Genomic DNA, 22,810 nt, shown 5'->3' with positions numbered 1-22,810 from the left:
GCAGCTTGAGGTATGGGATATGTCGCACTTCAGTAATCACAGCGTGATTTCCCCATGTGCTGGTTACAAAGGTGCTTACGCAGAAAAGTGCAGAACAAAGTGATATGGTCAAATGAAGCTCCTACACGATAGGCATCTTTGTGTCACAGTAGGAATGTTCTAAGTCCTAGCTGAGCAGGAACTTTCATTATAGAAGACACTATTTTCTGGGGTTTTTGTTTTTTTTTTCCTAAAAAGCTTTTATTTGAGCTAAAAATTTCACATGATTATTCCTGTTCCTGAGAGTGAATTCTCTTTGGTAAACTGGTAAAATTAAATGTAGCTGTTTTTGTGGACTCAGAGCATGAAAAAGAGATGTTTTCCCCAGGGCCAGATTAGAGCCTAGGCACTGTAAGACAGTGCCTAGTGCCTCAACTCCTGCAGACACCTGATAAGGCTGGAATCTCAGCTTTCATTTAAGGAGCAAAGGCAAAATAAGGTTTTAGCCAGCATGATTGCAAGGAAAATGTTGAAAATGAGACCCCAGTGTAACCAGTGTGGGGGTCCTCTTCCGGAGTCTACAGAGAGCCAGAAATGATAGCTCTGAAAAGGGAGAGCTGTCCTGTTCATCTCAGGGGGGTATTAATGCCAAGAGCCACTGCTCTGGGGGAGCCCCCAGCAACGCCTATCCAGCAGAGGACTCTGCATGTGGAAGGAGAAGAGAGCAGCAGATTTGTCCAGCTCACTCAAGTGTATATGCCCTGCTGCTGGAATAAGTACTGCCACTCCTGGGGAGAACATAGGGACTCCATTCTGCTGCCGTTCTGGGGGCTATAGGAGTAGAAACGTAGGTAAGCCCTATGTTATGGCATGTGTGGGGCCCCTGGATTGCTTTGCTCCAGCCCTGTTTTCCATCCAAGAACATGGTCCTTTTGCACTCACGTGATTCAAAAATTACTTCATTGAAAACAGCAGCCTTGCCATTGATTTGGAATGCACGCCAAAGCCTGAAAGGCTGGTCGGAGCTTGAGAATAAAAAATGAGGGGGTGTTGTTATGGCCTGAGTTTCCTAGTTGTACTCGTGAGTTGTTCTTTTCCTCGTGCAAAATGGGCAGTTGTGTACACATTTGAAAGTGGCGTGTAAGGAGATCGCAGTGTGCTTGCACACAGCTGCATACCGCAACCCTGTAGTCATTTTAGTTGTTTGTCTCCGGATTCTAGTGAAGTTCAGTATTTTTCCTTTCTGTGAGACACTTCTCCTCATTTGATGCTAGTATTTTTTACAGCAAAGGGATGCAAACTAGCTAGTGAAGAGAAAATGCAATGAATCCACTAACGGGTACAGATAATAGCTCTGAGTAGGGAGTTACAGGGTACAGTTTCAAAGTACCTGAGTGGCATGCAATAAGACTTAGGCTCCTAGGTGCTTAAGTCACTTTTGGAAATGGGACTTGGGATTTTAATCACTTAGGCACCTTTGAAAACTTTACCCAATGGCAGTAAGGAGGCCTGGTGCCCTTGTGGTGGTAGTTCTTGTAGGAATGATGACCCACTGATTCTGAGATTTGAGAGACCTGGGTTCACATCCCTGCTCTGCCACTGGTTACCTGTGTGACCTTGGGCAAGTCACTGAGGGTAGAGCTACACTGCGTACTAAGCCCAGGGGCCCTTCTGTCCAGACACAAATCATTGTGACTCGGGTCAGCAAGCACCCAGGTCCTAGGACACTGCTAGGCGGGGTTAATCAGAGTCCATGTCCTGCTGTGACTTGGGTCCAAACCCTCTTATTTTGCAGAGTAGATGCAGATCACTCCACAAACCTGAGTCAGAAGGTCTGGGTGCATTAGCATGGCTGTGAGAAACAGGCCAAGCAATTATAAATCCAGATTTACCATGCAGTGTGGACACCCAAGCACAGGCTTGCTAACACCAAGTCCACAAGCCCAGGTCCCACAGACCTGGGCTTACCATGCAGTGTAGACATACCCTAAGTTCCTCTGTGTCACATATAAAATGGGGATAACTGCACTACCCTACCTCATACATTGAATACCAGTATATTAGAGATGGTGAAGAATTTATATACTAAGGTCATAGGGGCTGTATAAGTACCATAGATAGGCAGAGCAATGACGCCGGGGTTCTAATCCACGCTTTGGCAATGACTCAATGTATTACCTTGGCCATCACCTCGTTGTGCTTCATTTTCATTTTCTTCAGAAGTAGGGATAATTATATACCATACCTCGAAGGGAACTATGGGAACCTCAGTCGATGATTAGTGAAGCGCTCTGTGATCTTTGGATGGATGGTGCCGTAGTAGTGTGACGAAGGAAGAAAATATTGGAGTGCAAACTTCAATTGGCAAAATGTCAACAAAAGTTATTGCTGGTACCGATGAGATGAATAAATATCACTGTTAAAACAATATCTGGTGTTTTGCTCAGATGTTTTAATGGGTTTGTTTTTTAAGCACGGATAACACAAAGTAGCCCCAAGGCATTATTCCAAACATGATGTAGAATCCAAGTTGATATTATTTTTAGGATTGAATGGGTTTTGTAAAGGCTCATTTGTCTGAAGAAAAGATAGTTAATCATTTTTGTTTGTAGATGATTATGAAGGGAAAATGTCGGAGCGAAGTTAAGGAAGGGAGGTATTTCTATCTGACTTGCTATGTTCCAAAGTCACAGCAGCATGGGTGGGTGGAAAGGAGTGAGAGGATTCAGTGAACGGGAGCATACATTATGAAATGAAGTTGTCATTTCTAAAACCACCAGACTGGAGGTGGGGGGTGTGAGGTTATAATTTTTAAAGAAGACAAAGTGTTATATGCTAATTCATAAAGGTGGCTGGCAGAACAGCAGAATGCGGGAGGTAAACTGTGGAAGGGATCATTAGAATATGAATTTCAGTTCAGGTCTGCAGATGATTTGACCACACTACTCCTTTACATCAAGGGTCAGCTGAGTGAAATGATTGTTAGTTTAGCTTTAAACCAGGTGCTCAGGTACGTAGTATCTTTATCCAAGGTAGATTACAAGACGCTTAATAAAATATCAGGAATATTTACCAAAAGAAATGCAAGCTATTGTTTGGGGAGACATATGGTATTTACCATTCAATATATATCTCAATTTGATATGCATTTATTTTAAAGCGCAGCATTATTTTAAGTCACTCAAGTTCATGTTCAATTTAACTTGAATTTTAAAAAATGGACTATAGTGTGTTTCAAATGACTGACTTGGAAAACCTCCAAAAGTCATTGAATTTCAGCAGTGTCAATGTTCTCCTATGAAAGAAACAATTTGTTGAAACGAGCTCTTGGCTTGTTCCTGTGTTCCGAATAGAACATAATGATGTTATGCATTGTGACAGGGACTATATTTGTTGTGCACGAACCCTATTCACATATATGGATATATTAAAGCTTTTCTTTATTCATATGGCATTAACATCTAGGAGCCCCAGTCATGGACCTGGAGACCTTTGTGCTGGGTGTTCTACAGACACAGAACAAAGAACGTGGCTTATGGACTTGTGAATGGAAGATATTTCTTATGAACTCATTACACATATTAATTGATTGAGCCTGACAACACACCAGTGTGGTAGCAACATATTAGACTCTTTTCTACAGATAGATAAATTGAGGAAAAAGCAACTTACCTAAACAAGCCAGAGCTGGGAATCACAGTCCTTTCTCCAACCACTAAACAATGCTTCTCTAATCAGGGAAGCCCACTGAAGCCAAGAGGAGTCTTTCCACTGACTTCAGTGGGCTTTGAAACAGACCTATTTTAGTCATTGTTGGTTACTGCAGTTAATATAGAGAATATTCTACAGCTTACAAATTCATTATATATTCAGAGAGCTAATAATTCGTTTTACATGAACACCCACTGCATTAAAGGCAGTGTTTTACTGATAACATCTTGGGTGGATGTCAAATTTGTTTAGTAACTAACATATACCTTCCCCTGAAGGTACATCTCGGTACAGCCTGCTGCCCTTGAGTCATAGCTACAATATTGGCAGCATATTGCCAAATGAATTTTGTGCAAACCAAGTGGTTCTACACAATTTTCTTAGATAGGAAAATTCCCCTAATCAGAAAGTCACTGTGGACTCAGACAATTGGTGACTGGCAAAGGCAAACAAAATATGGGTCACCAATGAAATGATGTGAAAATCTGACTGTTAGCTCTTCTGAGTGGGGACCATCCTTATGTATTTGGAAAGCTCCTAGCAAATAGCAGATGGTCCTACAAATAATATATAAAGAACAATAATCTGAAAAACTGATGCTCTCTTAAAACACTGGGCCTGATTAATTTCTTGCAGGGTTCTCTCTCTTGGGGAATGGTGGGGAGAATTTCCATGACTTTCACGTGCTGGAAAGGGCTATCATAAAAGGTAGAGGGGGCAGTTTCAATTTTCTTTGGACTACTAGTCCAATTAACAGCACAAGTTAATTGGATCAGTAGCTTGGAGAAAAACTGAAATATATTCCCTAGGCTATAATTAGGCAATTCACTTACACTTATATTTTCCCCTTCTCTTTCTGTTGCCTCCCCACGTCTGTCACATTCTGAAATATTGTCCCTGTCTTCAGTACTCCCCATTCTGCTTTTCCCAAGAGGCCTACATATCGTAGTCCTCCCCTCAAAAAATGATTTAGATATCCTTTTAGGACCTGGCTTCCCCCCTATACACACACACCTTTATAAATACAAAGACAGGGCCGGATTTTCCGCCGATGTAAATCAGCTCTGACTTTAGTAGAATTACACTGATTTATGCCAACTAAGCATCTGACCTTGAAAGGACAGAAATCACAAGATGCCTGAAAACTGTCACTGTCTAATCCTGTTACTTTTTGTTCCACCCCTTGCATGGTTAGGACACCGTTGATGTAGTTGAAGTTCTGCGGGGGGAAAAGTCTATATAAGTAACAAGAATCCTGGGATTTTCTTTTTTTGGTCCCCATCCTGGGATTTTTTTTCAAGTCCCCTCTCTCATCTGTTGAGTTCTCTCCTCCCCTCTTGCCTTACTGGCCCTCTGATCATCCTCTACTACCCCTGCTTTTTCCATGGTCCCTTTATTTCCCGCCTCCCCAGGAAGGCTCCCCTGTAGGCAGACTTGGTTAACACAGGGTGTGTGGAGATACCTGAACTCCTCTTCATCCCTGGAACCGCTTACATAGTGACTCTGGTAAACTCCTAGGGGAGTTCTCTGAAGCCTCTCCAGAACATTTGGCATAATCGTCCAAGAGCTACATCATGTTTTCTTCAGAGGTGATCTGCAGAACAAGGAGATGTGAGGAGTGAGACAAGAGGGGGTATAGTAAAACACAAACAGCAGTGGGGAAGAGGGGACAGATGAGCCAAGAGGAGAAGCAGTAACAGGAGAGACCATGAAATGGAAAGAATGGGGTTAAGAGCTCCAGGGAAATGAGGGGATTGATGGGTTAGGGATTTTGAAAGGATTAAGGACTGGGGAGTGAGCAATATTAAGAGCCACAAAGATAGAGGGTCACTCTCAGCATGCTGAGCTCTTCTAAGCCCCTTGCTTGGAGTCACACTATGCTGAACTCTGAAGGAAACTCCTCCCTTCACCCAGAATTGTAGGGGCCCATGGGCGACCAAAGTGTTGAACTAGTTGAAGCCATAGGATGATCAAGATGAACACATGGGACTGCTTGGTTTGTGGTTTTATTTTGCATCAGAAACAACAAGGACAGGTTGGAAAGTGGGTGATCTCCATCATCAAGCATGGAAATTAGAGCACCTGACTGGGACTAATCCCACATGATTTTTTTATTTTTTCGTAATGAATCATAAAATAGTGACTATTGGCCAAAATCTAGTCATGGCACGGTATGTGCGTGGCCTGACGGTTCAGAAATGCTGAGCATTCACAAATTCCACTGAGGTCCGTGGGCATTCCATACCTCCGAAAACCAGGTCCAGCAGCCCTTTCTCCAGCACTGAAGGGACAACAATACCATTGACCGATACTGGACTCCTCTTTAAAACAAACACACACATTCAAAAACCTCCGTTCCGCAGGACAGGTGGATTTATAAGGCACTGGGACAGTAGTATATGTCGAAATTAAGACTGAGATTAAGAGACTAGGCTGCTAAAGGTTTGGATACACAGTTCCCATCAAAGTTAATGGGAATTGGGTGTCCAAATCCCTCGTGATTTTATAATATCCCACCCTAACTGTGCTGATATTGAAGAAAGGGTTAAGCAGCTGCTGCTAGGGTGGCTGTTACTGAATGCATACCAATGTCTGCTGAGAATTCTCTCCAATTCACCTTTCGCACTCCACGTTTGACTACACCTGTTTTTTAATATTCTTTGAATAAATAAAACAAGCTGTAAGCTTATGTTGTTGTGCGATGTGAAAACACACAATAATAATCACAGCTAATGACTCTTCTAAATGCTAAACTGTGCACACCTCCTTGTTTGGTATTTGTTTTGTATACAGAAGGTAACATACACGGAATAACTAGGACGCCAAGTTACAGATGGGGCTGTGGAAAGGTATTTGACAGCCGATTAGAGTAGTCTGACAGAAATGATGACTTAATCACCACGACAGACTCCAAATTCCCAGATAGAATTCCACCCAGGTTAATCTAATTTCCTTGCAAAATTTTTGCCAGAAATAGACTCTTACCTTGCTTGTTTTTCCCCCTTACAGATGTCACATGGTTTTGACAAGAATGTAAATAGGTAGAGTTATTACTGTTGAAAAGATGACTTTGACGCTTGAAAGTGAGACAGGATCTGTACCTCTGAGAGTGTTTTTTCCAGCACAGTTGTATTTACATATGGTTGTACCTGCTCAGAAAAAAAGAATGAAAAGCACTTAATTAGTCATCTTTAACTTGTAGGCCATGACTTGTGGTCTGCTCCTGCTCCCAGAAAAGCCAACAGTAAAATTCCTATCAACTTAAATTGGATTGCACATCTTGTAAGCAGTTGTTCCAATTCCCATGTGGACCCATGTTAGTATCCATTTGTCAGATTGGAGTCCTAGTTTTTATCGTACTTTGCACTGTGACCTTGTGGTTTAGTGGGTAGCGCACAGTATGGGGACTCAGGAGTCTTGGGTTCTATTTCTGGCTCTGCTGCTGGCAGACCTTGGGCAAGTCACTTCACCGCTCTGTGCCTCAGTTTCCTCATCTGAAAAATAGGGATAATGATGCTTGCTTCCTCTGTAAAGCACTACATAAGAGCTAGGTATTGTTATTGTCTGTCCAGCATCATGCACATCAGTGGACCTACAAAAACCTTGACAATGCAGGATTGTTCACTATTACAGTATATTTCTCCAGTTTGATTTCAGAGAGACATGGGGCTTTTACCAGATCTCTTGGGAGGCTGTTCTACAGTCAACCTTGATGACAGAAAATACCAGTTGTTTCCTTTTACCCTGGGGTCTGAGGTGCATTCAGGGTGTTGTTGATGTGCAATTTTTTTTACCTGCATTACTTTATTTCTTCCCTATTTATTAACTGCAAAATCATTCTCATAAATACTGAACTTTTATAAGCAATGCTTCCTTCAAGCCACAGAAAAGCGTCTCCACTGTTTTTAGTTATGAAAGCATGACATATTGAGAAATCACTCACCTGGAGATACATAAGTGTATGGCTTTCTGATGTATATCTACAATAACTGCTTTCTGATAATACATGAAATCCTTCATTTCAGTAGATGACATGATTCTAGTGGGTGGCATCTAATTTGAAACAGGTTTATATCATCTGTAATCTTTTGGAGGACCTAGGAAAGTGCAGCTATTTTATTACTTTATAGCCTACAGTTATACAAGCAAGATATAAAATGCTCCAATTATTTTCCCTTTTGTTCATTGTAGAGGGAAGGGAAAGTACCTATTTAGCCCTTGTCTCTGCCCCCTTTAATTTTCTTATTCACTGCACACCACTTCCAGATTCAATTCCCCCCACACACACTTTTAAATATTTTATGGGTAGAGAGCTTATAATATGTATAGTCACGGCAGCTGTCTCTAGAGGTCAGCAATGAGTTTAATAATGAGATGCGAACCAGTGACTCTGTAAAACCCATTTCAGGTTATAAATGGCATGTTTTATTGAATCTAGTGTTAAAGGTTGCTAACTTATCAATTGGTGATGGCGAGGGTTAAACAAGCTTCAACATGAGCCCGCTCATGTAAGGAAACAGGGTAACATTTTTTACCACCGTTTTCTTTCCAGATGCCCTGTTTTTATGTTTTGTACTCACCTTACTGTGGATGTTCTGCAGGTTATTCTCACAGGGCCTGATTCTGATCTCATGCTAGTTGGCCCTAATGTAACTCTGTTGAGTACAATGAAGTTACTCCTGATTTACAGCTGTTGGTGAGGAGAGAATCAGGCCCACAGTTTTGATTGAGAAATTTTGAAGTTCAGTGCAAACTACAGTCACAACTGAGTCATGAGTAGCACTGTGAATTTTTTTTCGCAAAAAGGACAAACTAGTGGCTTAATAGCAAATCAGTGGTAATTATGCCATGATGAAAGTTACAAGGTGGGCGAGGTACTATCTTTTACTGGACAAGCTTCTGCTGGTAAAAGAGACAAGCTTTTGAGCCACACAGAGCTCTTCTCCAGACTGAATACCAGCAAGCTCCACAGAAAAGGTTTTAGGAAAAAGGCTGTTTCAGAGAACATTAGTTTGCTAGAGTTAACCTACTTCTACCAGACTAGAACTTATCTATTTTCTTTTATTTGTAACCATATCTGTTTCTATTCTCTTTGTTTAGTATCTCTGTTTATTAATAAACTTATTCTTGGTTTTACTATAAGTTCTTCTTAGTGTGTGAATACAAAAGTGTGACTTCTCAGCTCAGCTAGCAGGCTGGTGTGCATAACTCTCACTCTGGAGACAGCAGACTTGGTAATGTCTGAGAGTGTCTAGTAACAGGGGCTGGATACTGGTGAACAACCCATTTCCAGGATGTTCGGGAACTAGAGTGCATCAAATGTTACCTGCAAGGCATAGTTAAAGCTGGCAGAGCTTTAGAGGAACTTGTGTGGCTGGCTAACAGACTGACAGGGAGCTGTCACTCAGAGCTTGTCTTCACTACCAGGGAGATCGACACTGCTGCAATTGATGCAGCAGGTGTCGATTTAGCGGGTCTTAGACCCGCTAAATCGTCGGCAGAGCACTCTCCAGTGGACCGCGGTACTCCACCTCGCCGAGAAGAATAAGGTAAGTCGACCAGAGAGCATCTCCCGTCAACGCAGTGCAGTGAAGACACTGCTGTAAGTCGACCTAAGCTACGTCGACTCCAGGTATGTTATTCATGTAGCTGGAGTAGCGTAACTTAGGTCGGCTTACCCCGGTAGTGAAGACAAGCCCTTAGTTTAGCTCTGGCAGGTCTCTCTGTTGCTAAGGCAGAGGGGTAAGAAGGCCACCCATAGTTCTGGGCTCCCTGAAAAAACATTACTTATGGTGATAAAGTGCCAAATGATTATGGCTTTTTGATGGTAACCACTGCAAAGAACACTTTCCTTATGAGCTTGATCCGCAATTGACATCTATGTCTAAGCTTTCTAGGATGAAAATAAAAAGATCCTTCACTTTAGAACCCTAAACTTGTAGAAATTACAGATGGAACCAGCTCTGGTCTAAATCTATCTGCTTAGATGCTGTAGTATTAAGTGCTGTATAAATACAGGAAGATAGTTTGATTCCCCATCTAGTGTAATAGGTAGGTTGAGTTGGTTTTTCATGACTGCATGTTCTCCAGGGCTTTGTCAATCTGACATTACCCAAGCAATGCGAATTCTAGCACTTCCCTCAGGAGACTGTTCTCCATTAAAGACCTTAATGTCAGACAATATATCTGGAACAGTCAGCCTAAATTTTCCTTTGCTCATTGCTCCTAGTTACACCCTCTTGCATCACCCTAGACAATTCCTTTAGCACATTGATGACTTCATCTTTCAAATGCTTAGCAAAGAGGCAATGCAGATAATGAGCTAATTTAAGCAAGTTACGCCACTTTTTTCTTGTTGATTTTTTTTCTCTTGATGGGCGTGATGCACTTTCCCACATTCCCATGAACTTAAATTCCCCTGCAGTGCACACAGAAACATAGGACTGAAAGGGTCCTCACAAGGTCATCTAGTCTACCCCTTTCACCCAACCCACCCCACACTGAGGCAGGATTAAGTATACCTTGGCCATCCCTGACAGATGTTTGTTAAACTTGTTCTTAAAAACTTCCAAGGGGTTTCCACAACCTCCTCAAGTAACCTGTTCCAGGGCTTCACTATCCTTGTAGTTAGAAAATTTTTCCTAATATCTAACCTAAATCTCTCTTAATATTGCTGATATCAAGACAACAATTAAACATCAGGTAAAGGAAACAGAGCATAATAATCATTCCCCCTCCCTAGATATTAGATGAAAATCAGAAAGATGGCAGACAGGCACTGGGCTGTTAAAGTCCGGTTGGGAAATAAATGGATCAAAGAAAACGGGATTATTAAAATAGAAGTATTTTACACATCCTGGTGACTACGTGCACCATATGGCTCTGTTTGTTCCTTAAGGCACTGTAGGGAATGAAACAGAAGACTTTTTGCAAGTCGTGCAAAGAATGTATTGATTTGTGGGACTGAGGGACATTCTGAACTTTGAGCAGATTCTATGGAAGATTCACAATAATGTTCTCTACTTGCCAAGGAATCCAGCAAGTACAGCATTGAAAACTAAATACCACTACCAAAAACCACACATGCTAGTCATTTTCTCTTCCTCTCTGGCTCTAAGCACATTTGACGTGATTGTGTGGTTCCCATCTTCTGCTTAATTGTTGATTTTCCAATTCCATATTTGGCATCTTTCTTAAATAAAGCTGGAATAGCAGTTGACGGTTTCAGGCAGCGCAAGCCCGGTTGCGCTCATAGAGTGCAATAATAGTACAGACCATTCAACATGCCTGTGTGAAATGTGGAGGAATTACTGAAGAAAGGTCTATGGCCCCAATCCTGCAATGAGCTCTGCGTCTTTACACCCCTGCACATGTGCAGAGCGCCACTAAAGTCAGTAGATCTCTATGCGACCTCAGGTGTCTTTCCCAATAGGACAATTTTCAGGATCAGTGCCTAAGGCTTGAGAGCAGCAATAAGAAATGACCACTGAGGTACAATGGGAATTTGTACACCGAAACTGCTCTGCAAACTCATCAGAGATATTCTCTTAATAGCTGTCATGTGCTTGCACCATGCTAAGAAACGAGTACATGGTGGAGATTTGGGGGAAGGTGTAAAAAACAAAAAGAAAAAGCTCCAGTTTGTAATATGTTTTCAGATCAAAAGTCTTGTAGCTGCCAGGGGAGTGACATGGTGCAGCGCCCCATTCTGAAAGGCAAAGTCTGCCATTCCAAGTGCGAGACTGTAGATTGCCCTTGTGTACAGCACATTGCATTAATTGCTATATAAGGCTATGCACAGGAGTTTGCCTATTGTTTAGAAACAGATTGAAAAAGAAAAGTGCATTAAGAGGTGTGATGAAGCCAGGATTGTAGCCACATCCTAAGGGCAGCTTGGTGAATGAGTGATTAAAGTGTTTTGAAGAAAAGGCCCGTTACTAAGCAAGCAACACCTATGGGAATCACAGAACTTTTCCCCTTTGGTACTGGATGAGTTGTTGTCACACACTTCTTAATCACAAACCAAAGTTCATTTGTTAAACCAAACAAATCAAGACGTGTAGGTTTGAGTTGCTTCCTGGCACTTCTTAGATTACTTTAGAATTTTGTCTCTGTTCTGCTAGTTGTTAACAAACTCAAGAAAAGAAAAGTTATAAGCTGGTAAAATAGAAATCATGCATGCCATAAACCAGTGAGGGCTGTAACTTGAGAGGTCTTCTGAAACTAAATACAACAAATTGAAGTTTATATGAGTCCTACGGGTCCAATAAATTGGGGGGGTTAAGCTTGCTGGTTATAAAATACTTCTTTAACATTTTACTTTCATTTAAAAGCCAATATTAAGGTATCATTTGAAATTTATATCTTTCTGACTTGCCAGCCTGTTTAATATTGATTGTGTATCGTTTTAGCCCCCTGAGCAACTAAAGTCAGCAGTGCCAATAAAAGTAAAATGCTTGACTTTGTGACTGTCTAACCTGCTTTACTGTCTTTTCATTTATATTTTTAGATGCATCATCCTATTCAGATGAAACCCGCAGATAGTGAAAAGTCCAATGGTAAGTGATTATCCTATTTCCTACTTAATGTGTGTGCATGTGTCTCTTTTCATTTAAAAAACAACTGCAAGGTATGGCTTATGCTTTTCTCTTAATACAGCTAAAACCCTTTAAGAAAGTGTCCCTATAGCTGAGAGGTCTGGAAAAATGTTGACCTGCTTTGAATTCCCGATTCAGTTTAAAGAAGGGAGGAAATGTCCTTTCCTCTCTTCCTGATACATTCTCTGTGTCATGGCTTTGTTTTGTTTGTCTCTTGTTGGTATCCTGCTAATACCTAATAATCAGGTAATACCTGATGCTGATAACATTCTGAGATTAAAATAACATGGGAGTGGAAAGAGAAGTTCCCATATTCAGGAAAATATTTAAGCGCTGTCTGAATTGGACTTAGGTATATTCTTCAAGTTAAGCACGTGTCTAAACACCCTTCCTGAATAAGGATGCTTCTCTGACTCTAGGCTCAATTTAGAATCAAACTGGATGTTTTGCTCTTAATTATGAGACCCATATTGACTTTTGTTTTATGTAGGGTACTCTAGACCTCTCTCAAATAAATATGATGACAATAATATCTATTCAAAATTTAGGTTATTGAATTAAGGAATATATATGATGTGCAAAATATACAGTGTGCTAAATCTATAAAATATATCAGATCTGCATATTCCAAGCATTAGACAATCCTGATGGTAGGGCTGCCTGTGTGTTTTGTTTTAAAAAAAAAAATCTATACATCTTTTCCCCCTGGATTCATTCCTATAATTTACTAAAATATATGTTAAAGAAATCACCTTCCTTCCTCGATTGCAAGAGCTTCTGTTCCCCATAAGGCTGACTTAATCAGAGCCGGTGCCTTCCAATAGGCATCTCTGCACCTCATTAATTAGTAATCAGGGCAGAAGCCATGCACTTAGAGATCTACATATCTGCAAATGTAAATTATGATTGGGCTCTAAATCTCTCCGCAAGGTTCTGCTAATTGTACTGCGTCCCATTTTTAGCCTTCTCCACAGACTAAAGTTAGAAGGAAATTAAAACTTTGTCCTGTGGCCCTTTCCACATTGAGGACAGCTTTAAAAACTGGCCAGGTGCACAGCGGAACTGGGCTGGCCCTTGTATGAAGAGGAATGGGGAACTCACTCTTCCGTTGGAGAGGTGCTCACATAACCTAAACCAAAAAAGCCCTCACCACTAGCACAAAGTCATCACCGTGTTTGGATGCTCAGCAGAAAGACCAAGTAGTCTGAATATGCAGACTGGGTGAAATCCTAGCCCCACTGAAGTCACTGGGAGTTTTGTCACTGATTTCACGGGGAACAGGATTCCACCCCAAGTATTTATCATACTCTCAATGGACAATTTTTTTCTCCTCTGCAAGAATACTGCACAAGTCCCTATGAACTAATTAAGTCCAACGTAAGCCCTACATGGGCCTTTCTACACAGAGTAAATTCGATTCTAAAATCTCATGGACAAAATAGAAGTGTAATAGATAATTGACCAAAAATGAAATACCCCCTCATCCCTAGAACTTGTCCTCCCAGAACAAGACTCAAGCACATTGGCAAAGTGTTGTAGGGAATTTTGCAATGCCTGAACCGGTACCATGCATAAATGCCTTGCTCTCCAAGGCATTCTCCACCACCTTTCACCAGCACTAAATACAGCTAAGTTACCTTTTTTTTCCTTCAAAATTCTCCTAGATTTTGGGAGAAGGCACAGAAGTCCCAACTGACCAAAAGAAAGTAAGCAGGTGGAATTGCCTCCTTTAAATTAATCTTCTGAAGAAAAGCAAAAGATGTCTAATTTTCATATGCACATTTAGAATGATGAGAACTCTTTGTTGTTTGAAGCTGGAGAGGAAAGCTACTACTGTGATGATGAATGTAGTGTAGCACCTTAGAGATACAGGAAGTAGGATCGGAGCCATAGAGTGGGAGGTGAGGTAGAGATTTGGCAGCTAAGGGGAGCAGAGTGGTGCAATGCAGAGGAACAGCTGGTATCTGTTTTCCGGCTGCCACTGTGCCAGCAGCTGAAGAAGGGTGTGTGTCTGTGCCAATGGCACACTGGAAGAAAACAGTATGCCATCAGCAGGACACACAGTGTGAAAAGGGCTCCGGAGGAGGAGAGACAGGTCTGGGGAAGAGATAAAGAGCTAACCAAGGTGGGTTGGTCTTTGTGATGGGAGTTCTTGAAACCCTTTGATCTCTCACCATGGAAGCTGTGCATCAGAACTGAATGGTCCACTAGGTTTTATTGGTAACTAGAACTTCTAAAAGTTCGAAGAGCTTGAAGACTCCTGTTGATCAAAAGTTCCAAGTAGCTAATAGATAGATACGAGAGAACGAAAGCAAGCACAGACTGCAGTTCTCTTGAGTTTACCAACCTCTGTGTAGGGCTGATGAGACCCGATGAAGCTTGATATGAGTTCTGATGTTTCTTTGGTAATTTTACAGGATTTCTAAGACTCGGTATTTGCTGAGTGACAATGTTGAAAATCCTATTAAGATGGATGATCTGGTTTGACACCAGTTTGCCCAGTTCTGGACTCAAAACCAAAATTTGTGTGAAGGCTTTGCAATGTTCTGTTTAGTGTCTTTTTTTTTTAAATTGCTCACTTCTGAATTCCAGGGCTTGACTTGCAATGCCAAAATATTATGGGAAGAGAATTTCTGCCCCAATAGGAAGCAGAAAGCACAGTAACTCTCACAGGAGCTTCTTGTGAGACTTCCAGATGCAAGAGGGTTTGGATGAGTGTCCAGACTTGTGGGCACTTGCATGAAGTGGCCCTGAACTGTAACCCTCTTGTGCTTTATGTGTCACCTAGGAGCCAATCCTCTGCTGACTTATCCTCATATCAACCTCCAGAAGCCAAGCTTGAGTCAGGGACCTCTATAGGAGTGATGTAGTACAGACATCTCCCGCACGTGCCTGGTTATGGAATAGCAGTGGAGCAGCACCTCACCACTTCTACAGTTTCAGGGCATTCTCAGCCTTTGTGTCCGCCTAATCAGGGTGGAATGGCTGGTGAATATGGGTAGCAGCCTCCAGACTTGCTCTCCATCCCTCTGTATGAAGGGTGAAGGTGGGCCTCTGCAGAGCATGACAGTACACTGGCCTTCAGGTCCTATCTCCTCCTATGAAGATGCAGCAAAATGTAATCCTTTTCATGGTACTCAGGGCTTTCTGCAGCTAGTGCAAATGGAGCAGCATCCTTAGTGCTAATGAATTTATTTCACTGGAGGATACTTAAAATAATTAGCCGATAAACTTACCTTTCCTAAAAGTTCTTCCTTCCAAAAGATGAAGTATACAGTATATGGTGCTCATGAATTCATAGAGTTTGAGGCCAGAAGAGACCATTGTATCTTCTAGTCTGTCCTCCTATACATCACTCAGTACTTAGCCCAAGAACTTGTGTCTGGCGAAAGCATCTCTTCCAGAAAGGTGTGTAGTCTTGATTTGAAGATTTTAACAGATGGAGAATCCATCATTTCCCTTGGTAGTTTGTTCCAGTACCAGTCACCCTCTTTTTTAAATATTTAGGTACTGGGCTCTAATCCGGAAAGCATTCAAACTCTTGCTTGAGCTTAAGTAGTCAATGAGACTTATTAACATGCTTGAAGTTAAGCACATGCTTAAATGCTTTGGTGGCTGCCTGTACCTTCCATTAACATTAATGATGGACCTCAGGGCAGATATCCCGAGGACAGTATACACCCATTTTTATAAAATGCCAACACTTCGGGGAAACCAAGAAAAATTCTCCATTGCAATATCCTGGACTTACTTTCTGATTCACTGAAAGGGTGAAGAAATGGTTTTGAAATCCTAACAGGAGAAACTTGCAGATTTGGAAGCAGTAATTAAATGCCATATGTCAGCACTAACACATAGAAAAGTTGTTAATTAATTCAGGCAGTTCCAGATCCAGGTGTGACTTTGACAGATTGTACACTAGGGTTTTTCGCCAGCTTACAAATAAGGACAAAAAATCTTTTTTCCTCCACTCTGGGGAAAAAAAAACATTTGTACTTAAATAATTAACCGTTACTTGATTGGCTTAAAAGCGAGGACAACTTATTCTGCGAAGGAAATAGTGTTCTTGATATATTTAAATATGATAGCTTCAGTCACTTAAGAGTACGCTGCCATGTATTTTCACGATAGAATTTGAGCTTCAGGGAAGAAAAATAAAAAATTAGCAAACCTTAATAGCATTTTTTCATTACTTAATTGTTGTTTAAACATTCTCCTGCAGTGCTGTGATCTCAAACACAGCCCCTTGGTTTTAACATATGAGAATCCATAACTGAAATGATGGACTGGGAACAGAGAAGTGAAAAAAGATTAGTCAGTTTTCACTGTCCAAGCAAACTATAAGTGAAGTGTAAAAATCAAACACTAAGGTCTTTCTACTGCAGTGCAGTGACTTCAATGGCACTCGTCACAGGCTCCACCCAGGCAGACACAGCTTCAGGATTGGGTCCAGTAGACATTTACAGGGTACACCCTAGCTGCTTTGTCCTGTTCCGGCAATGCAAAGCAACCATACGTTTGTTAACTGTCAGGTTATATCAGGTTGCATCTGCTTTACATTGCCAAAATAGTGCAAAGCAGCCGGACAGCAGTATTGAGTCCAAAATCCACCAATCAGAACCAACTCCTCTCCCCCCGCCCAAAAGTGATTTAAATAAATAAATAAATAAATCATCCTTTTTTGTCTGTCTTCTGAATTTTGAACTGCTCCTGTCTGCCCCAGATGTGTGTGGGTGGCAATTACAGGGCAAAAATAAGACCTGAGAAACGGGAGGCAGTGTTCTCTAGTGGGTAGGGCATTGGACTGGGCCTCAGGAGACTGATTTGCTGGCTGACCTTGGGCAAATCACGTCCCCTCCCCATGCCTCAGTTTCCCCGTTCATAAAATGGGGATAATGATGCTGACCTCCTTTGTACAGTGCTTTGAGATTCCAACCTATCCCTACCCCCCGGCCAGGTTCCAACAGCTGGCTCTTGTTTCTAACCTGCATGGGATGGGGCTTCCTCTGGGGTCTTATCTCTATTAACACTTCACTTTTCTGCACTATGGTGGGAGGTGAGGCCACTGCTTCCAAGATCGGAGGAAGGAGGCATGGTTCTGCAGTGAGTGCTGCAAGTAGGCATTTTAGCACCTGGGGTGAGCAACCATATTTGAACCCCCTACCGTTTTTTTTTTAGTTACTTCTCCACTCCCAGGGCTCTGCTCAACTCTGAGCACACAGGTCACCACATACTGCAAGCTGCTGCATGACCTGTAACATATGTGGCACAGCAACCTCTAGTGGTTAAAGTAGGGTGACCAGGTGTCTGGGTTTCGATTGGAACCCCCAGTCAGCAGCTGGCGGCTGGCGGTTCCGGTCAGCACCATTAAAAGCCCGGTCAGCGATGCTGTGGCATTAAGGCAGACTAGTCCCTACCTGTCCTGGGGCACCATGCTGCACCCCGGAAACAGCCAGCAGATCTGGTTCCTAGGCGTGGGGACCACCGGGTTCCATGCCGCTGCCCCTGCCCCAAGCACTGGCTCCACGCTCCCATTGGCCGGGAACAGGCCAATGGGAGCTGGGGGGGCGGTGCCTGCAGGCGAGAGCAGTGTGTGCCACATAGCCTCCTGCCTCCAGCCCCCCGCCTAGAAACCGGACCTGCTGGCCACTTCTGGGCGCAGTATGGACCCAGGACAGGCAGGCAGACTGCCTTAGCATTGCTGACCGGGAGCTGCATGAGGTAAGCCCGTGCCCCAACCCCTTACCCCAGCCCTGAGCCCCCACCCCACAACCTAGAGCCCCCTCCTGCATCCAGATCCCTCATCCCCAGTCCCACCCCAGAGAATCCCAGCCCCCTCCCATACTCCAAATTCCTCAGCCATGCTCCCCAGCCTGGAGCCCACTGATGAACCCCAAACCCCTCATCCCCAGCCCCATCCCAGAGCCAGCACCCCCAGCCCAGAGTCCTTACCCCTTCCCGACCCTAACCCCCTGCCTCAAGCTGCAGCCCCCTCCCACATTCTGAATTCCTTGGCCCCACCCCTCAGTTTGGAGCCCCTCCTGCACCCCAACCAGAGCCCTCACCCCCTCCCACAGCCCAACTCCCTCCAACATTTCTTGCCCCACCCCAGGGCCCGCACCTCCGTTTAGAGCCCTCACCCCCTCCCGCAGCCCAACCCCCTGCCGCAGTCAGGTGAAAATGAGTGAGGGAGGGGGAATGTAGAGAGCGGGGGAAGGGGTGGGGTAGGGGGTGGGATCTGGGGGAAGGGGCAGGGGTAGGTTGTTCGGTTTTGTGCCAATCGAAAGTTGGCAACCCTTGGTTAAAGTGTGAAACTGCCAGCCACACAGACAAAATCTGTGAGTTGCCTCCATTTTACTGTGAGAGACCCCCAATCCCCTGCCAAATTGTTTGGGTGTATTTGACCTGTAGTCCTCACAGCACTTTAACTATCAATCCCCACAACACTTCTTGTTTATCATGGAAAGACTGAGGCAGAGAGGTTAAGTAACTTGCCCAAGACCACAGAGATAATCAGTGTAAGGCCTGGTCTACACTGATGGGGGCAGGAATCGATCTAAGATACGCAACTTCAGCTACGAGAATAACGTAGCTGAAGTCGACGTATCTTAGATCGACTTAGAATCACTTACTGCATGTCCTTGCGGCGCGGGATCGACAGCGGCCCCTCCCCCGTCGACTCCGCTTCCGCCTCTCACCGTGGTGGAGTTCCGGAGTCAATGGCAGAGCGATCGGGGATCGATTTATCATGTCTACACTAGACGCGATAAATCGATCCCCGATAGATTGATCACTACCCGCCGATCCGGCGGGTAGTGTAGACATGGCCTAAGAATCCAGGAATTTGTGGCTCCTATCCTATGCTGATGGGAATAAATCATGCCTTTCTCTGCATGAAAGTGTATGATATTATTTTAAATTGATTATCATGCCTTACAACAGAGGTAAGGCACCTATGCAGGTTTTATCTTGGCAGTGCTCCTTTAAACAGTCTGTATGGTTAGGCATTTAGCCAAGATAAAATTACAAATTTCTTAAAGTTTACCACAGATCAGCAGTACCAAACAGCATTGGATGTGAGGCACGTCATCCTACCGATATGTCTTCTGTACACTGAGCATTTTCCTTGAAATGTGCATTTTGAAGATGTACAGTACACAGGAGCTGGGTGTTTAATTTACTATAAAATCACCCTCCAGCTGAAAACCTTCAAAATCGTTTTAGTTAAATGGCATATTTGTAGATTTACTAGTGAGAGTGAAGGAGGCCAGTGCGGAGTTTGTCATCTGCTAGTGTTTGGAAAATTAAAAAACATCTTAGCATTTGACTTTGGGGGAGGGGAAGTTAAATGGCAGTTTGGCAGAGCAGCATCTTCCTCTTTACTCTGTAGGCTGGAGGAAGGGATCCCCTGCATCCATTAAGGTTCCTTATTTTTTATCTTCCACTTGAAGATAAAAAGTCTTCACTCTTCCCTGTAAGCAGGAGCAGATGGGACACCTTTTGGGGCAAGAGTGCAGTTGCTTAATTGGCTGAGGCAATGTCGTTTGTAGGATTGAGCATGGAGCTGGGAGCTAGGAACTCTTGAGTTCTGATCCCTGCTCTACTGCTCAATCACCTGTGGCCCTAGACAGGCCACGTGACTTCTCTGTGTCTCAGTTTCAGCATCTGTAAAATGGATGTTAATAGTACAAATACCTATATAAAAAAGTATGGGTCACACTTTGTGTTATGGTTCTGTTTACAAAGGATGAACAAATGATTAATAGATGTAATAAAGAGTAAAACGATTGAGTCCAGCACGGTACATAGCTTGCTTATAACCCTGGCTCACAACATCATCTGCTGACGTGCCTATGTGCATCTATAACCCATACTTCTCAAGTTGTAACATCTTTATATCATCTATTAATCATTTAGTAACCTTTTATAAACCATATGTAAATGGGACCTTAATATCAAGTGTGAATGAAAGTGCTGAGACTGGACATATCTCTGCTGAGCAAACCACTCCCTTTTCCTGGGCATTGAATTCATGCCTGTTTCCTGCCAGCCTGCACAGCAAAAGGCTGGACTCTAAGAATCAGTCCAGATGGCAGTGCATCGCCCTATTAGGGACCCAACCTACATCTAAATTCTCTTTATTTAAAAAAAAAAAAAAAGTACATTTCGATTAGCTTTTGGGGTTCTGGAAAATGCATTTTCCCTATGCTTTCTTGTGTAAAATAGCAGAATGCCTTTCTTAACCATTAAGTAAAGAAGTACTACCCAGTAAAAAAAAAAAAAATTACTCCAGATACCCCTTCTGTCTTCAATAAACATTAGCCTCTGTTTTTCTCGCTGAAATTATGTTAAGGGCACTAAAAGTGTCAATACCAATAAAATCCCATGAAAATATATAGGTTTCTTCCTTCTCAGCTGCAGTTTATTCCATTTGACAAACACATGCTAATACATGCAGGGTGGGTTGGGGTGCAAAGGAAGATTCATTTTTCATAAGCACAGAAATGAAAATATTTCATTAGAAAAATAATTTGCACAATAGAAATAAATAAGTGCACCACAGATACTCTGGAGTAAAGCTTTCCGTCTGTCTTTGCTTCCCGCAAAACTCTGGCAGTCTGCTCATTAACAGTGAATTGGATTTGCATGCCATTTCAATAGCAGAAGAAAGGAGCATATAATAACCCCTTAGATATTTTTTTTAATATAGGGGAGATAGTGAGTTAGCATTAAGTCTTCCAGATCGGAGCTGGGTTATTGCTGTTTATTCTATCTTTGACACCAGTCTATGGCTTGAGCTTTTGTTAAACTTCAGAGCCAGCATACACACCCAGCTAGAGCGACCTACTTTATGCTGGCCGTGTGGACGATATAGAAAGGAGATAATCTACCGATATCTTTGGCAAAGTTCCTGTTGTATTTCTTGCAAACTCAACATCATCACCAATCAAATGATTTGGCTTTTGGAAAGTAATATGCACTCCCCTTGTTGAAGTGCTGCCCCTGGAACATACATTGTGTCCATTTGAAGAGAGACTACTGTGTCATTATTGGAAAAGAGAGAGGAAAATTTAATGCATTATTCTTTTCATTGCAGTCACTACAAACCTGCTTCTGAGTGCCATGCATTACAGCTGCTTGAAATTGAAAGCTAGGATCCTTTTCATATAAGAATGTTTCTGTAGAGTATTTTTCATTATCTCATTTTGTTATGTGCACTCCCCCACCACCACCACCACCACCCGCTGCCTGTTTTGTTTCCTTTCATGCATTTGGGAGCTGGGGTGGGGGGAGAGGGAACATATTCAAATTAGAATCTATGCAAAAATATCTTGAGTCTCTGACACAGGATGCTTCTTTCTCTTAGATATCATGATGGGGAGGGGGATGAAAAATGTCTTATTCATGCAACTAATATGACAATAGCACCCACAAAAAGAGGGGGGGGGAGGAAGAGGGGGAAGGGTGATAAGTATAAAGTGTTTGCCTTAGGACTTGTCTTCAGTTGCAGAGCCAGACTCACATGACTGGAACTTGGTTTGATGTGGTAATGAAGCATTGATCACAGGGAAAAGATGAAATGGCCTTTGCTCATTCATTATTTTTATCTTCTAGCTGTGGAAGACAGAAAATTGTTCATAGGAATGGTTTCGAAGAAGTGTAATGAGAATGATATCAGGGTGATGTTTTCTCCATTCGGCCAGATAGAAGAATGCCGAATTCTTCGGGGACCTGACGGGCTGAGCCGAGGTGAGTGTGCAGTCTATAAAGTCTCTTTCCTTAAGTGCTAATTGGAGCTATATGTCACAGTCAGGGTAGATGTAGCCACTGTCTGCAGCGAGAGGTTACACTGTAATATGTCCCACGTGACGGAGTTACGCACATGAATTTTTCACAGTGACTGAAATTATCACCTTTTATTTCAAATGTCAGAAAGGTCTTAGTGCCAACATATTGACTTGTGTGATCACGCTGTTTGTCAGATTGAAAGGGTACCATTGAACCCTGACATCTCCTATTTTCCCTACCACAAAATCAAAGATACACACACACACACACACGCACCCCTGTATTTTGCACCAGGGAAAACAAATGACTGTTTTATGGCATCTGGGGCCATGCAAACTGGTCCATGCTATAGTATCCTTCTACTCCCGCATTCTTTGTAACCATATGTAAAACGTGGCTCTGTATTGCCTCTGGAATAAAGGGGTTAACTCCTAGAGTTTTGCCCAGACAGAACTCATGAAGGGAGCTTTCATAGCTCAAGTCCCTAGGTCCAAATAGAGCCACCGCAGGCCTGCCAAACAGCAGTGCATAGTGCAGTCATATGAATAACCTGAATTCTGGACCCCATGCCAGACTCTTACTTTATTGTGTTGGAAATTAAGTGCAATGCAGACTTTGATACTGATCGCCCCCTTCCCCCACCCATTTAGATATGCAGCATATAGCATTTTGTACCTGGAAAAGGCTCTTGAAAATATATAATAAAAAGAAAAGCAGATCTATATCAATGACCC

At 42.7% G+C, this 22,810-nt stretch overlaps 1 protein-coding gene across 16 annotated transcripts in view; it reads left to right on the top strand.

Annotated features, from left to right (window-relative positions):
- Window positions 1–22,810, top strand: part of CELF2 (CUGBP Elav-like family member 2) — a 694,215-nt gene that overhangs the window by 595,900 nt on the left and 75,505 nt on the right. For all 16 annotated transcript variants that reach the window (XM_074942653.1, XM_074942656.1, XM_074942644.1 and 13 more), the window contains 2 exons: window positions 12,200–12,248; window positions 21,903–22,037. In XM_074942653.1, coding sequence (XP_074798754.1) covers window positions 12,200–12,248; window positions 21,903–22,037 — 184 coding nt within the window. The remainder of the gene's footprint in view (window positions 1–12,199; window positions 12,249–21,902; window positions 22,038–22,810) is intronic.

This window comes from Natator depressus, chromosome 1 (genome assembly GCF_965152275.1).
Source record: "Natator depressus isolate rNatDep1 chromosome 1, rNatDep2.hap1, whole genome shotgun sequence".
Classification (NCBI taxonomy): domain Eukaryota; kingdom Metazoa; phylum Chordata; order Testudines; family Cheloniidae; genus Natator; species Natator depressus.
Note: the sequence above shows the minus strand (reverse complement) of the source record. Positions and strands in the feature narration are given on the sequence as shown.